Genomic DNA, 17,907 nt, shown 5'->3' with positions numbered 1-17,907 from the left:
AAACTGCTCTGCTGGTTGAAAGTTTTCCTGTGGTTTTAAAAGTTGTTTGGGAAATAAATCACCCCGAAACGTTGGGAAACTTTACTCAACAAAATGTACTAGAAAGTTAAGATTGATTAAGGTTGTGGAAAAACACAAGACCAGTCATACCAAGCCATTAACCACATTCACACAGCGGCCATTTTCCTCGTACTTCACTCTCAGGCTGGGATGTTTCAAATGCTGTTATAATGTCCTGCTGGCTGCAGGTTGGAAGTAATATAAATGAAGGAAATCTGACCAATTGTTATCATTTCACTTCTTTCCCATTCATCTGAGAGGACAATGAACGATAAAAATCTGTCATATGTTAAGGAAAACAACATATTGGATATCAGCAAGCATCTGAAAGCAGCTCATTTTAGCATTCAACCAGCTAACCTTAGCTAACCTTAAAGGAGCAGTCCGCCCCTGGAAAAAGCCGCTGTCAGTCAAAGCTGGTGTTCTCTGTAATCGATAGAAGCAATGATATTTGAAACTGAAGACAAAGCTGTGGAGAAAGTTGTACAAACAGCTCGTGGTTTCTACATTCCTACAACACCCAGCATGCATTGCGCCCCTCCCTCTGAAAGGAACGGCCCAGGGAGAGACGCTGGAGTGAAATACTCCCGTTTCTCTGCAGGCAACGGCTCAGAGCGGGACAGAATCTGAAACACGACGAGCATATACCAGTGGATTGTCTAAAAACTCTTCAGGTCTGCAGTCTGCATTTCAAACCTGACGATTTTGAACGAGACATGACATCGGAGGCGGGCGTGCTCGATTGAGGAAGTGTATAGCGAGCTCCCTGGCCTCCAGATGACGCATTTTACGTAGTCTGGTGGAGGTTTTTCCAGGGCCCAGTGGAGAGGCAGATAGCGCCCTCCAAAGGCACAGAGCCAAATAGTATTTTTTTCTACCATAATTGCGTTAGCTCCCCATGATAGCATGATCGGACTGAGGTTGAAAATCAGCGAGCTGTCCCTTTAAGGAGTTCACAATGCAACAGAAAACTTTCTAGCTAACGGTTATATAAGCTAAGAATGGCTTGAATGATAACAGCAGCATTTATAACAGCAGGTAAAAAATGTTATTTTTAGGTGACAGTGAAATAATTACAGTTTCTCAGCGTCTCTGCTTTTATACGACTCCCACCTGGACACAGCGGTACAACATTACAACAGCACTGGAGATGTTTGCTGTCTGGATACAGTGACGTTTTTCCTCTTCAGATTTCCGTTTGGACTCTTGAGTAGTTGTGTTTACATGTTTAACATCTCCATGTCTTTCCATTTTCTCATCCAGGTGTACACCTACAAGCAGAACGCCCTCACCCGACAGAAGGTGCAGCCCATGCACCACAGCAGCATCAGAGGGGTGGAGGACATGGCCACCTTAGAGGACCTTCATGACGGCGCCATCATGCACAACCTCTTCCTGCGCTACCAGCAGAGACACATCTATGTAAGTCTTCCACAAGCTATGCTACATGAGGTGGTGACTTTGAAACTGACTTAAAGCATCTGGAATGATGAGGTTAAGACACAAACACTGAAACTGCTGTGCCCTCCTCTCGCAAACACTCTCTCTTGGACCTCCAGCAGCTTCTCCAGCTTGTTCCTGCTTGTTTTGACAAAGTGGCATCCCCGACTTTAACACAGTCCACAATGAAAATGAGATTAACTTCTACACGTGAGATATTTTAACAAGAAATACAGAAAAAATAAGGGTTAGACAACACAAAATAAATAACGTACGGCTCTGATATCAGCTGATCTCACTCAACTGGCTTCTGTGTTTCAGGGGTTGACATAATCTTAACTTAATGTTCATGCAGATCTTCAAACATATGTTGTTTTGTTTCATCTTGATCTGATGTTGCATCATAAATCCTCCACCATCAAAATGCCCTCTGACAAATGTAGTTTCTGTTCGTCCTGAAGAGAAACTGTCAGATCTTTATCGTTACCCGACTCGCTTCTTCCATCTGCAGCATCAGTGTTTATGCTGTCAGCTTGGTCTGTCAGGGAACACTGCCTTCTCCGAAAAGCTCTACCCAGGAGTCTCCCATGAAGGTTGCTCAATCATTACGTAAGAGCAGAGATAGTCATCTAGACACACAAAGATAAGAGAAGGTGATGTCTCGGTCAGAGAACTCGCCTCGGCTCTGAGCCAAACAACAAGGATGCGAAGGAGGTTAATATCCTTCTGGAATGATCCCGAAGGCTAAACAGTCGGAGCTGCTTAACATGAATATAACACCTTCTGTCAGAGACGTGTGGCACACGCTGTTATTACACTGCAAATATACCTTAGCAAATAATAGTGTAAACATTATAGACACACACCAGTGCGGTATGACGAGATTTCTTAAAGTTAGTCTCAAAACAAGATCAAGTTACTTAAATAAGAAAACTGATGTTCTCATTTCTACATAATTAAGACGAGGCGAGTCATATTTACTCGAGTTAAAGGGGAATTCTGGTATTTTGAAACCGGGGGGTTTATTTCTTTTTTAATACATTTGAGGTGTAAATGACTAATAGGTACCTTAAGCTGGTTTCTGGTCTTACGCTGCCTAGATCGCTTAGTTTGTTTGTTTTATTGTGTGTTACACACATTTTATGTTGGACCCAAACAAACATTTTAAACACCAAAGTCACACAAACAAACAAATCGGCAGAACAGCAACTCTCGTGTTCTGAGAGGTGAAATTACCGTCTTTGTCAGTGGAGTCTGAAAAATCATCTTCGTCTGTAACAAAAAGGTCTATCTCAGTAGGAATCCTTTAATGTTGTCACACACTTGGAATAACAATCTGAGCCTGTCAGTGGAAACAAGAACTTTTAGAGAAGTTTAACCGAGGATTACGTTGCAGCCACTACAGGCTGTTTCATGGCTGCAACCTGAAGCAAACTGGTGCAATCCAAAAACCTTCTGTACCTGTCTGAATTATGTAAAAGAATTAAGCCTGGTTGAAGACCTGCTGAATTACCCATTAAGTCAAACTGCCTCCTGTGTTCAACACTAGATAACCCGAGTCTTTACAGTGTGCAGCGATGTCCCCTGTGGGCGTCCTGTCAGAGACAGTTTGGCTTTCTGTCTCTGAGTTATTAAAAGCAGCAGACAGTGAAAGTTGAGCTCGAGGTTCACTGGTGTGAAAAAAGTGAACTTGATTGAAAGGTATGTTTAACTGTGATCAGTGTAATACACAACATACTGGAAACACGTGTTGAGACACAGCAGGTTATTCACGTGTGGTTTTACAAAATACAAACTCACGTGACGGCTGTTTTTCAGTTTCAGAGACAAAGATCAACCTGAGACACTTTGTTGTTTTGTAATTTGGTGATAAAGAACATCTTTTTTAGTACCTCTTCGTTCTCTTCAGGTGTAGGGTTGTCAGAATTTCAAACTTCGATTCTAGTTCAAACTTCTAGTAAAAAATACTCGATACTTGTTTTGTTACCACGGCAACAAAGTTATAAGGCCTAGGAACAAGACATGAGGTGAGCTGGTGTGTTTGGGACATTTATGGTCGTCCATCGCTGGGCAGGGGTCTGGAGCTCAGCCGACAGTCCGCAGGTCGGGACTACATGAAAACATGGCTGTCTCTCTTCTCTCTGTCCGTCTGTCTGTCTGCTCTCTGTCTGTCTGTCTCTCTGCTCTCTCTCTGTCTGTCTCTCTGCTCTCTGTCTGTAACTTGTGCATCTTTATGAGACATCATGTGTCGTTCTGTGAGTGAGAACAGTCCGCTGTGTCGTTGCTGTATCAGAGCTACAGGTGTGACGGAGGGCGGAGCAGACAGACACACAGACGACTTCGGCCAATAAAAACTAAACCCTGTCCCTTCCTGCGGGACGTACGGAGGTGTAGGCGTGTTAGCTTGTTGATAAACCGCTGTGAAACAATCAGAAACATAACGTCTTATATCTTTGTTTAACTGCGTTGTTTACATTAACGGCGCTCGCTCTCTTCACTTCCTGTCTATGTTTCTCGATTGCACTGCTCTCTCTCTTTTACTTGCGGCAGCTTTGGGTTGAAAATCTGACTGTACATCTGTTGTGTTTTCAAAGCTTCAGTACCTTTTGGTAACAATAACAGAAATAGTGTCGTTTTTGAACACGTGGTATCGAAAAGTATCCAAGTATCTTAATTTGTGACTCCCCTAGTCAGGAGAGGTTTCTGGAGATTTGAATCTGCTCCTATTTTCTTGTGCAAATGTGCTCAAACATCACTTTGAAGCTTCATCAGAGCATTCAGTAACTCATCAGTGAGTTTACATCATGCAATCAAAAACACCATGAATAAATAACTCCAGAAACTAAACAAAGAAAGAAAGAAGAGAGAAAACAACAGAAAGACAAAAACAAACATTAATCATAACCACGTCCTTATTGCTCATCCAGAAGTCATACAGTGTGAGATGTCTGCAACCTTTATTTTCAAAGCCGGGGCTGGATGGTTTAGTATTCCTAGGGCAGGGTAAACACACTACAAGACAATCAAGCTGATTTTAGGCCTGATTCCCCCCTTCAGACAAAAGTATCAAAGTCCTGATGTGTCGATGGTTCTAAAGATGATCTGTCCAGATGTTCCTGCGCTGTGAAGGATGTTAAGAGGGATTTTACTTCCCCCGATCTGCTCGAAAGAACGTCGTCGTGAATGTTAAACATGTTTAATATTTACGGTCTGATATCCTGTTGTGTGGGGGGAACCCCGAGGACAGCCGAGCACGCTCTCTGTGTGTGGATCATCATGTGGAACCAAACGATAGCCAATCAGGAAGCGAGCTGACTGAAGAAGAAAGCACAACAACCGCAGCCATGGCGACAAAAGCAAACGTGCAGCATAAAGTAACATGTCCAGCCCGTGTTCACGCTGTCTCCACCACTTCATCCACAGTTTGTTCTTTTGTCTTCCTGAATTTTTAGTAAAAAGTCCAAAAACTATCATCGCCAGTTCTTCCTGCCCGTCGTCCGCCATGTTTGTTTACTCTGAAGTCTCGCTTGAGCGCCAGAGATTTAGTGAGATTTCCAGCTGTGAGAGTCGGACTCTGGTTGTTGGTGAATGGATCTGTTCCATTGAGCTCTACAAACTGAAGTCAGAGGGGCTCCAAGCTGCCGTATGTGACAAGATGGGAGTGAGAACCTGTTGGACACAGTGTGTGACACGAGCTGGTGTACATGAGTCATTAGAGTCTGAGCTCTTGTCTGGTCCACTCGAACCCTTTCACGATGTTTTGATTAAGATTGAGGTTTCTATCACGTTTAAGCTTTCGGACCTGCTCTGTTTCCCTTACTCAAGCAACCGATTGTTTCTCATCCCACGACACACAAAAATAAAGTCAGTTTCATTCTGTTGCAACAGATCTCTATTCTGAGCTCCTGTGGTGAAGACATGATGTATGCCAACAGTCATTTCAGTCGCTGCTATTCTTTGCCACATGGAGTGAAACATTTCTCTCAGCCTGAGCTGAAGGAGCATTCAGGAACAAATCTGTACAGTTTAGGGGGCTTTACGTCCTCGTGTTCAATATGCAGCATTAATGTAACATGTAACTTTCTTCATCGGATCTTTTCTTGCAGCTGTCACCTTTTTCCAACAAGAATTACCTTTAATTACACCAACTGAACAGAGTGTTTATGCAGCTGCTGGATTCTGAAGTGTTTCCAGGTGTGTGAAGTTGCACAGACAGAAAAGTTAAACGTTGCACATTATTGTACGTCTGTAACAGCACTTCTGTTTTTGCAAAGTGAGTCTATTTCGGTCTGAGAACTGAAATAAAACAAAGGCTAATTTGCACAAAGTTTCACCGTGTTTTGGGAGGTTTAAAGTGCAGTTGGAGTGCAGCTTGTTTCGGATGTTTCCTAGACTACAGGGACGACCAGGCGATGAAAAGCACAGGTGGTGAAACACAAAGAAGGAGAGAGATTTTCAGCCTCTTTAAACTCGACGTTGATGAACGGAGCTCCTCGTCATGCAGCCAAGAGACACAGGTTCTCTGAGTGAGAGGGAGGATGATTAGAGTTTGGGTTTGTTTGGCTGGCGTTGCAGCGGCGTCCTCACAGGGAGGTAACGGCTGCTGGCTCGGCTCTGATAGCCGCCGTGTCGTCCAAGCTGTGAGACAGAACGGCTAAGTGCATGTTTGCTTTGGAGCAAAACCACAGTGAATCTGAAAATAAGTGTGTGGCTGTTTGTCTTCTTGATATACGATCAGTTATATTTGTTCCTTCATTGTAGCTGTGACCTCTGACCCTGAGAGTCAGAGCTGGTGGTAATAGTTGTAATAGAGTCTGTGCTTACTCCACACTGTCCTGATTTACAGTGAGTTAATTAGCAAACAAAGCAGCTCTGTTCCTGCTGACCCAGTCACAGTAAAGGAACCTGTGAAACTCCACTGTATGTATGAATGAATGTATGTATGTAGAAAACAAAGAACTATGTAGGACAAATAGCTCTAATGTCTCTTTCTGGGCTAATGAACAAACCTGACCCAGCACTTTCTGCAGCAAAACAAGCCGGCGACAAAGGCGTCCTTGTGCTCTCTGCACGCATCAGCCGCAGTAACCTTTGACAAATGCCATCTCGTTACTTTAATCACATCTGAATGCTCCCGTATGGTCGAAATTAACCAATCAATTCATCACAGCCGCATTCTGACGGAGCTTTTTTTTTCTCTTCTCGGGCCAGAAGAAGCAAAGAGGGAAAATTAGAGGAGAGGTTTTGGTGAAGTGGGCCGCGGTAAACCGAAGGGAGGGGGCTACGAGCACACAAACATCATGTTTATATTTGAAATGGTGACTCGCACGGCCCCAGGTGGGTTTAAACATAAATACATTTAACACATATTAAAGAAAACCAACCAATTTTTCACTTGTTTCAGCTTCTCAGGACTCTGATCTGCTTTGCTCCATTCAGCTTCCCTTCCCTTTATGGACTGCTCATAATATGTAGAAATAAATTGACATTTAAATATGATTTTAGTCTTCTCAAAGAGGAGAAACTGAGCTGTTCTGGTGTCTCACAAAGATAATCCTGAGAATTGACTAAAGCCCAGTTCAGATCAATGATTCGCAACGCAACAAAACAGTTTTAGAGTGTTGCAGAGAAAACTGCAGCGGTGTGAACCGGTTAGTTGCAAAACGTCTGAAGCCATTGCCTGGAGTTGCAGTTTTTTTTGACTTATCAAATCTCCAAATGCAGTTTTAGAACTGAATGATGTCACTATTTCACTTCAGCCAATCAGGAAACAGCATAACTTGGGGTAGGCACCCTGCCTCTGGTTCTGCAGTAGCCAAAGACGGCTCCAGATCCTCTCTCTCCAAACTCTCTGTCTTCGACGTTTTTTAATCAGTGTTACAGCTAACATTGTGAGCATGTCACTGTCACTGTCAGACACTTGTTTTCAAAACGATAACTAAATAAAAAAGAAATACATTTTTCAGATGAGTTAAGAGTCACATGAACTCCTAGGAAAATTAAAAAATCATGACCCATCCCTTATATATGTATATAGTATGGATGGTATATATACCGATATATGACGATCATATATATAGTACGATACACCATGAAAAAACATGTAATCTACTGTATGTCATCTATCCATAGACAGCTTGTAGATTAATAACTGCTCACGGACCGTCGGATGCTTCAGTGTCTGGATTTCGTCTCTTAGCTGCTGTCTCTTCTCTGTCCGGAGTGAAAAATGGTCGCTGATGAACAGTTTGGCCTCCACATTCCTGACACACGTTTGTCCTGACATCTGGACACGAGTGTCGACTGCTGAGACCTTCCAGAAAACCACAACTACCCTGTCATGCCCCTTAAATTCCTCTTTTTATAAAGTCAGTGCCCTCGATATATTCAAATCATATCAAAGTGACAGTTAGGTTTTTCAGGTCAGGTCGGCTGTAGATGATAAAGGATCCCGTGAGAGCTGTCTGCAGTGCGTGTATGTCCTGCTTGTTATCAGAATGTGTGTGAGAAAGAGGTTAGAGTGAGGTGGGTCTTTTGGACAGTCACAGGAACACCGCGGGAGTAATCACAGGTGAAGTTCCTGACTTCCTAAAGGTTCTTGTCTTCTAGGAAAAGTCCCTGTGGTGAGAAAGGGGCAGAGAAAGGTGAGATGACGTGCAAATGCATCAGCGTGAGGGGCCCCGTGTCATAACCGGTCAGGGGCCCTGAAATTCCTGAAAGCACCCCTGCCGACTTCTGAGAGAATTAACAAAGAAGAATTAATGAATTTAACCAACATCCATCAAACAAATCCTCTCCTTCTTACGTTTTATTTTAGTGTCTTAAAAAGATTTGTTCTCAGAACATGACGAGCACCGTGTACCTGCGCAACATCTTGACCTTTTTACTGAAGCAGCTCAAAATGTTTGTGATCAAAGGAAGTGCAGCATCTTTTCAAAATAAAACGTACTTTAATGGTTCTGGATAAAAACGTCGAGCATCACAGCTGTGGTATTGAAACAGTTTACAAGGTAAAGTCTGGTTTGAGAACTTACATTACTTACATTATCATTAATATTGCTATAATATTTAAGGCTGTTAGCTGACTCGTATTTAGAGATGAGGGGAAGAGCCAATTCTGTCTTCATTTGCAAAGACTTAATTAAGATTCACCAAAATGTATTTCACTATTTAAAGTGCATTTGTACAGGATGACATCAAACTCATCTGTCTCTTTATAAGTGTTAACGTGTCTTCTCTGACTACTGCTCCATCCAAAGTGGGACGTATGCCGTCTCTTCTAATAACACCAGGCTTTCCCCATAATGTCCACCAGTGCCCAATTAGTGACGCGTTTTCCATCAGCCAGCAGTGGTTGGTCTGCCAGAGAGGGTAGGCGGAGCTAAGCGGCTGCTTTTCCGCTCTCTGCAAGTGTTGCGAGTAAACAGTAATCTACTATGGCTGAACAAACAAAGAAAAGATGGATGACTACAGATACAACTTCAACAAGAAGTGAAAATACAAAGAAAAAGATATATCTGAGTGTGCTCTCGCCATAGGTGCCACCAAAGAGAACAAAACTGAGAACTGAGAACTCCTACATGTTGGATACAGTGCAGCAGATAAAGGAGATGAGATATCAGACATCAGATATCAGGACTCAGGACTAGCTCTAAAGAATATTGTGTGCATTACCAGCTCCAACAAACAGGATTCTTATGTCAATTAAAACACACAAACTCTTTAACAAAATAAAATAATGTTTCTGTGTTCTAACAAAAACATTCATGAGGATACAAACTAAGAACTTTGAGAGTTTATTTGGAGGCTTTCTGCTGAAAACATTTCTCTTGGTTAGGCTGAACTAGCTAGCTAGCCTTAGCGCTACTTCTCTTCAGTCTTAGCATTACGTACGTGGATTGGGAATTTTAGCCCGGAGGCTACCAGACTAGTGTGTGTGTGTGTGTGTGTGTGTGTGTTGTGTGTCTGTGTGTGTGTGTGTGTGTGTGTGTGTGTGTGTGTGTGTGTGTGTGTGTAGAATCTTTAGCTGCTGTGATTGTAACCAGCTGTGCTGTCGACTGGTGGCCTCACTCGTCTCCTCTGCAGATTCCAGTGGAAGCACAAACGGCTAAAGACGCACACACACACGCATGCGCACACACTGATTCTCTATTGCCATACTGTCCATCTTTCATACGAACACACTGACACGCACACTCTCATTTTTCTATCACACTTCATGTTCGCTTGCCTCCGTCGCTATTTTTTTGCTCAACTCCCCCTCATCTCTCTCTACACACACGCACACACACGCACACGCGCACACACACACACACACACACACACACACACACACACACACACACACACACACACACACAGTCTCTGTCTGGGAATCCAAGTGTTAACACCTCTGTTCCTCTCTCATCCCAGCAGGGGGTCTGACAAATCAAGAACTTTTCATTCCTACCAGAACCTTCTTCGGTCTCGTACACTGTGTTTATATTGTATGAGGTCACTTAATGGCAGGAAATGCCTTCACTGGATCAGCGGTGTCATCTTACAGAGCTCAGGCCCACGTCAGCCCTGAGTTACTAATAAAGTAACTTATGCACGCACGAATGCCGGGTCAAACACTGGCTCCACATTAGATTATTTTTGGTGTCTGAGGACGCGTTCAAACTCATGAATCATGAACTCAAATGTTTTTATTGTGAGTGGTAACTGGGCTGAACGTATGTAGGGCCTTTCTAGACTTAAAGTCAGCTGATAAACTCATGAATATTCAGTGACAGTGCACTCCATGAAATGTGCTTTAATGTAAGGCCAGTAAAGGATGCTCAAAGCCACCACAAAAGAACCAAAAATGGCCGCTCATTGAAAGCCTGACCTAGTGCTGATGTTTTCTCTCAGGTGTTTTTGTGACCTAAATTATGACACATGATAAACACACACATAACTCACAGTTTACACAGAACAAACAGCTACAAGCCAAACACTGTGCACTCCTGTGCAGCACGACTCTGTGGGACATGTTGATGTGGCTGATCTGGCATGACCGTGCAGAATCCATCAGAGCACGTGAGAGCCAGCGGCCAGCAAACATATGTGATCCCTGTGTTTTTCACTTTGACCCTTTGTGAGGCCGTTTCAGTGTTTGGACTGATGCATGGCTGTGAGGTGAGGGTGAATCTGCTAGAACACTTCGATATTGAGGGAGAGCCTCCGTTCAGAAAGATGAAGGTTTCTTTACCGGCTGGAAAGTTCATGCTAAACTTTTCCTGCAGACCTCAAAAATCCAGGCGTACTAAAAACATTTGCAGCTCAGTTACAGTGGATGTCTTACTTAAGGTGGAGTGGCCCATATTTACGGTACATCCGCAGCGCCAAGGCTGCATGAGAAAGTCAGCTGATGTTGTATGAAGAGTGAAAGAGTCCACATCATGCAGGAGGTGGTTGGGGCAGACGGTCGGGTCAAAGTTTAAAACATGAGCTCTGGTTTGGTGCCTGTACTGGGCCAAAAGTCAAAGTTATTTCAGTGATAATTAATGAAGTTATTTTAGACGATGTAGGTTGCATAATGTGTCATGTGACTTTACTTCCCTATTTTTTATACTTCTGTATTTTCAAGTACCGTGATCTCTTCTTCTTCAGCCATCCTGCTTTCAGATCTCACTGTTGCCTCCTTATTTACACCAACTTCTCTGAGAGTAGACAGCTGACTGGGGCTTTTACACATGATGACCAAAGGGTCTGTAATGTTCTGCATGATGTAATGTTGCTAAAGAAGTGTTGGCTATAATAGAAGTATGTGCAGCTTCCTATCTTTGCAGTCTGCCCTGGCTGAAGCACTCTAATTAGGGGTGGGACAAAATATCGATACAGCAATATATCGAGTGACTCCTCGTCATCTCAGCTACAAATTCTGCCCGTCTCCGTCCGAGCAGCGCTCGAACATCGTTACAGATTTGTCGGTCGAGTTTGATGAATAGACGGAATGAGTAATAGATACAATAAAGACCTAACCACCGTAACATCTTCACTCTTCACTAACCCTGTCTCCGGCACGTTTGTGACATCAGACGGTGACGCAGCAGAAAAGAGACCGACAGGAGGATACTTCACTGGCAATGGGAAAACAGACAATCGACATCTATAAGCAGGTTTTTCCGGGTCTGAAAAACCTGCATCAACGTGCTCATTTCAGTGGGAAAGGGGTACAGTAGTAAATATAACAACAGATAAATGATGGTCCGAAGTGGGTGCGATAAAGAAGTCAGAGGTCAGACCAGCAGGGGTTGTTGGAGGACGTTGCTGCTTCCTGCTTCCACGACAGAAACTTCTCCACCACTCTCACAAGAATCAAAGCGTTTCCTCTTTCCAGCTCTGATGGGAGACTTTGCCAACTCGGTCAGTCTGAGCACAGAGCAGAATCAGTCTCGTGACTCACTCTGCTTTTTTTAAACAGAGTCTGCTGCCGAGCTGCTGACAGACCGAAGCAGGCAGCTGCAGCAGAGCTCTGATATGTAGAGTCGCTCACTGACCACCAAGTCGACCGTTTTGGACCCTTTATTGGTGAAACGTCTGCCTGTAGCCGGCTAATCTCCTAATTTAAACCTTTGCTGTTGTCAAAATGTCGATCAGGTTCTTTTCCACAGTCGATGATCTGTTTTTGGCTTTAAACTCCCAATGTGTCTCCTCATACATAAACAACAGCACTTTCAGACCACACACACACACAATAGAGACACTGAAACACTAGCTCACTTTATTAGAAGCAGAGCGTGTGCATGTGTAGAAGGTGTATTTACATTTCATAGGATTTAGCCGAAGCTGTCGACCAGCTCGGAGTCTGATTACTGTCAGATGTGGAGGAACAGACGTCCAGCGTCGCCAGAAGTCCTCCCTCTAAAACTTTTCTTAAGCCTAATGTATAGACATACTCTGACTGCAGGTGGATACAGTCCTGTTGGTTAACATAACATCTATTTTTGTTTTTAATTACGCTAAAAAACAAGCAGAAGTTCCTGCATTAGTGGACTGAGACCAAGAAATCAGTGCATGTGTGGTTTTGTGCAGAACATTTCTAACATTTTGGAGTTTGCTAATTATGGTTGGTTTTGGCAGAAGTTCTTCACCCGTCTGTTTTTTGTTAAATCTTCTTCCTAACAGACAAACAGATTAGTCTGGAATCTAGTGGACACATCGCTTTGGCTCAGATGTTTACGTTTTGGTTGCGCTATGTGTTATTTTTATAGCTGTGATCATCAGGCTGTGTATCGTATTTGCATGCCGCTTTATGAGCCCTGAGAGTAATTATGAAACAAAGATAAACCCTTACAGCGTCTGAGGTTGCCAAGGTGGTAGACAAGTTAGTGAAAATGTGAACCAAACTCTCACCTCTGCCTGTAGCACTTTAAAGGACTGGATACGCTTCAAAAAGTCATTGTATGTATTATATTGTGGCAGTAAACCATACAGGTGCAGTGTCCATCCATCCATTATCTATACCACTTATCCTGTTCAGGGTGGCAGGGGGCTGGAGCCTATCCCAGCTGTCATTGGTCGAGAAGTAGGTCAATCACAGAGCTGACACATAGAGGCAGACAACCTGTCACACTCACACTCACACCTACGGGCAATTTAGAGTCACCGATGAACCTAACGAGCATGTCTTCGGACTGTGGGAGGAAGCCGGAGAACCCGGAGGGAACCCACGCATCCACGGGGAGAACATGCAGACTCCACACTACGTCCAAACCAGGATTCAAACTGGGGACCTTCTAGCGGTGAGGTGACAGCACTCACCGCTGCATCACTGGTGCCTTGTCCGTGCAGTCATAGTCTTCTGGCTGTTTGTTGGCTAAAAAAACAGCTAGCATCCGTTTAGCAGCTAAAGAGGACTCACAGGGCTTTACAGGAACATAGAAATACAAAAAACAAAGCGACAGGGGAGTGAACACTAACACTTAGACGTCTCCACATAAATGCTCATGTTGCTCCATAACTCCGGGATGTGTGACTAAGCAGCGATTTCCGAGCAAGTTCAAAATATAAGCACAAACATAACTTTATTATTCATCTGTTTTCTCTTCTGGAATCAAACTTTGTGTTGTTTATTCTGTGCTGAGAAGGTTTCATGTCTGCAGGAAACCTCAAAGCATTCTGCTCTCCTGAACAACCTCTCCTGACTTTTGCAGATGTGGCTCTTCCATCCATCAGCAGCCGTATTAAACATGATCGGTGGATCAGGGACACTTTAATCGCCAAGTATAACAAATGTGCAGGAATTTGACTTGGTGCAACAGTAACTTGGTGGCTGCTGCATGTTTCCCCTCGCTGCGCTCCCTTACATTTCCTGCTGTCAGTCAGGCAGGTTGGCGGGCGCTTCGCTTCTGATCCTCCAATTTTTTCTCTACATCTGGTCTTCATTTCCCTCTCGGTGCATTTATCTGGCTCGGTCTCAGACAGATCTTACTTTTTGGACGTGTCCGACTGCCTGCCTGCCTCCCTCTTTTCTACAGTTACAAAGTCAGCAGTGGCTGACGCCTCTCTGTAAACATGAAGTCACTGTAGCTTCACTTTCTGCTCTCTGTCATCGAGCGAGGATTCACTTGAGGTCACAGAGAGCGGTGTCAGACATCACACATCTCTCTGTTGACTATGAAATGATACTGTAATCATAATATGTATCTCCCTGTGGACTCATTAACTGTAAGTGGTTATAGCTAAGAAAGTAAATCACTATAATTGGTATTAACTACATAATTTCGAGCCAATTTGGAGGTGTCACCTGAGGAGGAGGGAAGTAACAGTAAAAAGATGAAGAGAGCTTGAGGTGGCTCAGAGTGTGTTTTTACATAGCGTTTGGTGTTGGAAGCAAAAAGCATGGGGCGTGTGAACAAACAGCGCGTGCTTCACAAACACACACGGCGCTGTTCCACCCTGATTACGCTTCTGTTACTACCTCCGATGCCGGCTCAGGGGAGAAACGACTTCGCCCCACCATTCCACCACCGCGCGCTTCTTTAATGTTAAAGACGAGATGTAAAATAGGCTTAATAACCCCGCCTTGAACTGGCAGAGTCAGAAGGGTACCTTGAAACAGCCACTAAAGGCTACCTTGAAGCTGACCTTAACAGATGTTGGAAAGAAGGAAAACAGACCTTACATTGGACACTAAAGGATAGCTTGAAATAGACGCAAAAGGGTACCGTTGAAACAGACCTAACCATAATTGGAAAGAAAGAAAAGAGACCTTAAAAGAGAGACTAAATGGTACCTAGAAACAGCTGCTTAATGGTACCTTGAAGTTCACCTAAATATGTGTTAGAGGGGAAGAAAACAGGCCCTTAAAAAGATGCTAAACGGTATCTTGAAACAGACACTATAGCTGCTTTCCCGCTGGTCAAAACACCCACTAACACCCGGCTTTTACGCTTAATGGAAAGGTTACAATCGGCATTCAGACCCGGGTCAAATGACTCTTCAGTAGACCCAGGTAATTATCGCCTCGTCTCCGATCGGCATTGATGGGAACACAAAACCCGCGTTGACTCGCTAATCTCCGCCCCCTTTCCGGCGCGATGATATGCTCCGTCGGCAACTTCTGCGACTCCTCGTCATCTCAGCTACAAATTCTGCCCGTCTCCGTCCGAGCAGCGCTCGAACATCGTTCCAAATTTGTCACCGCTGAGTTTGATAAACAGACTGAATGAGTAATAGATACAATAAAGACCTAACCACCGTAACATCTTCACTGGTTACTAACCCTGTCTCCGGCGCGTTTGTGACATCAGGCGGTGACGCAGCAGAAAAGAGACCAACAGGAGGATACTTCACTGGCAATGGGAAAACAGACAATCGGCATCTATAAGCGGGTTTGAAAAACCTGCGTCAGCACGCTAATTTTGGTAGGAAAGGGGTATCAAGGGTACCTTTAAACAAACCCTTAAAACAGTCCTCACCAAGTGTTTGAACAATAGCCTGAAGGGTGCTTCGACACAGATGCTTAATAGATGCTATCCATCTCTACTTTTGGATGAATCGTTGTAATTGTGTAATCAGTCATGTTTAAAAAGTTGTTTGCTAATTGTGCTTAAAGGCCAAACATCAGTAGCAGCCGTCTCGCTGTTGTAATCGTGTCAAACTGTGTCATGAACACCGCAGCTGAAGAACCTCAGACAAACAGTGTCAGCGTGGGTATCACGTTTCTTGCGTCACCTCTGTGGTACGACTCGGAGTATTTGACATCACACGTGCAGGACGAGAGGACGGGGGGCCGCGGTGAATCTCATCAGCCAATGAGGGGGAGCTTCTGATGAGAGTCACAGCCAATTAGCTCTCAGCCAGGGTGCTGCTATGGAAACTGTTACCGGGACGGAGAAACAGGGGGATCTAATTGAGTCCAAATGGTTGTAATTCATGGAGTTAAGGGGAGGCATGACTTTACCCAAAGCACTTCTTTATGTTTGTCTTAGCGGCGTTCAGCCTCCAGACCGCTGCTGAGGCAGATGTGAGGATGTTTGTGTTGGGAAAAATGTTCAGGTGTGCATCAGTGTATGCAACAACAATCTACTGTGTGACCATTTTTGTTGCAGTTTTAAAGATTAAAGGCACCGTTTCCTAATTCTTGCTGTGTGCATCTCTCAACGACTTGAGCATTTTAATAGTCTGGAGGTATTTTTAGAGCACTTAGAGCTGCTTGGTAATAAAAAAAAGATGTGGAAATCTCACCTGATACAATATGCGACCTTTAGAAAGTTGGACAACAATTGAGAGTGCATTAAAGCACGTACAGCTGTCACAGAGGGCGTAATAGTTCCAGTGGCAGTGTGCGTCTCACTAGACTCTCCCTGGATACTATAAACAAGGGCTGAGGTAAAAATCCCAAACGTAACACGGCACTACACAAGCATCTGTGAGACATGAACACTGAGCTGAGTGATGCACGTGAGAGCCAGAGACCAGTCCGACTGTCTACACTGCAGGCGGAAGACGTTTCTAACTGGTTCACCTGCAGCGCTGTGTTTACACTGCGCTCTGTCTGAGAGATAACACACATGGTGATACATTACTATGACAGCCCCCCTCCTCCTCCTCCTCCTCCTCCTCCTCCTCTTCCTCTTCCTCCTCCTCTCTCTGGTGTGGTGCAGGCTCATTTGCCAAGGGAGGGTAGACTGCAGCCTGTATTTGTCATGTAAATAGTGTCACCTCAACTGCCATTCAAATGTATTTGCATCCTGGCTGAATGTAGGTCAGACAGTCAGTAGGCCATTTAAATGGGAGGTGAGATCATTGTGAGAGCTGTAGTGAGCAACACAGTGCGTGTGTTTGTGCAGGGCGGGAGGTCAGGTGTCCTACTTTCACCTCACCCTAAAGGCTCGCTCTGCTCTTTTAAGACCTGGGCCCTGTTCTTGCATATATTGACTCATGGTTACAAACAGTCCAACAGATTGTTTAAGTTAAAACCGCAAAAACAGCTTGAACTTTCTCCTCGAGTCTGACAACATCACAGAAAGGATCCCTGCAGAGATAGACCTCCTTTTTAAAGAGCAAAGAGTAAAGACGGTGGTTAAAGATATGATCTCGAAGTTCTTAGTTTCGTTGTGTTTGGCAGCCCCTTCGGCAATAAAAAGGAATTGCGGGTGCAGACGTCCACGGTCGGCTCCGGTTGTAACTCTTGATTTTCCTGGCTGACGGTCGCTTTCCTTTTCAGACTGTTTGCTTCATCTGAGCGTCGAGTTTGTTTCTTCTTCTTTGGATTTTCACTTCTTGTTGAAGTTGTATCTGTAGTCATCCATCTTTTCTTTGTTTGTTCAGCCATAGTAGATTACTGTTTACTCGCAACTTGCAGAGAGCGGAAAAGCAGCCGCTTAGCTCCGCCTACCCTCTCTGGCAGACCAACCACTGCTGGCTGATGGAGAACGTGTCACTAACTGGGCACCGCTTGGGATTTATTCCACGAATGTCGCCACAGACACCCAGTCTGTAATAATACTATAAACTGCAAATGCAAAGGCTTTCATCAGTGGGCTCAATCAACATTGAGTTAGCTCATTTAGTAATAGATAGTGACTTAACAGACATTTATTTGAATAAAATTAAATTTAAATCGCTCTTCAAAGCCACCAGACTCAATTGACAAAATCAGTATTTTTACCTCACAGAAAACGGCTGCCTACGGCTGACTCAGTCGCTTAGCTTTGGTATTATTGTGTCTTCCCGTTATGGACGGGGTGACACTATGCATATCATTATGTGTAACCTATGGCAACCACTTCAGCGATGCGCGAGCCAGCTGTAACCGTCATTAACATTTTTGCAAACTCACGACTGACTACTAACGTTAACGTGACTGCTACTAATGACTACATTTCAAGCTAGCTTAGTTTCACCAAGTTGTCACTAATCCGTCAGAGACGTGAT

At 44.1% G+C, this 17,907-nt stretch overlaps 1 protein-coding gene across 1 annotated transcript in view; it reads left to right on the top strand.

Annotated features, from left to right (window-relative positions):
- myo10 (myosin X) overlaps positions 1-17,907 on the top strand; it is a 122,103-nt gene that overhangs the window by 49,109 nt on the left and 55,087 nt on the right. Inside the window, exon 3 of the mRNA XM_069684645.1 lies at positions 1,324-1,482. Within this exon, the coding sequence (XP_069540746.1) occupies positions 1,324-1,482 (159 nt within the window). The remainder of the gene's footprint in view (positions 1-1,323; positions 1,483-17,907) is intronic.

This window comes from Semicossyphus pulcher, unplaced genomic scaffold (genome assembly GCF_022749685.1).
Source record: "Semicossyphus pulcher isolate SPU_LCO1_2020_fin unplaced genomic scaffold, fSemPul1.0.p SCAF_7, whole genome shotgun sequence".
NCBI lineage: Eukaryota > Metazoa > Chordata > Actinopteri > Labriformes > Labridae > Semicossyphus > Semicossyphus pulcher.
This window is presented reverse-complemented; position numbering and strand designations above follow the sequence as displayed.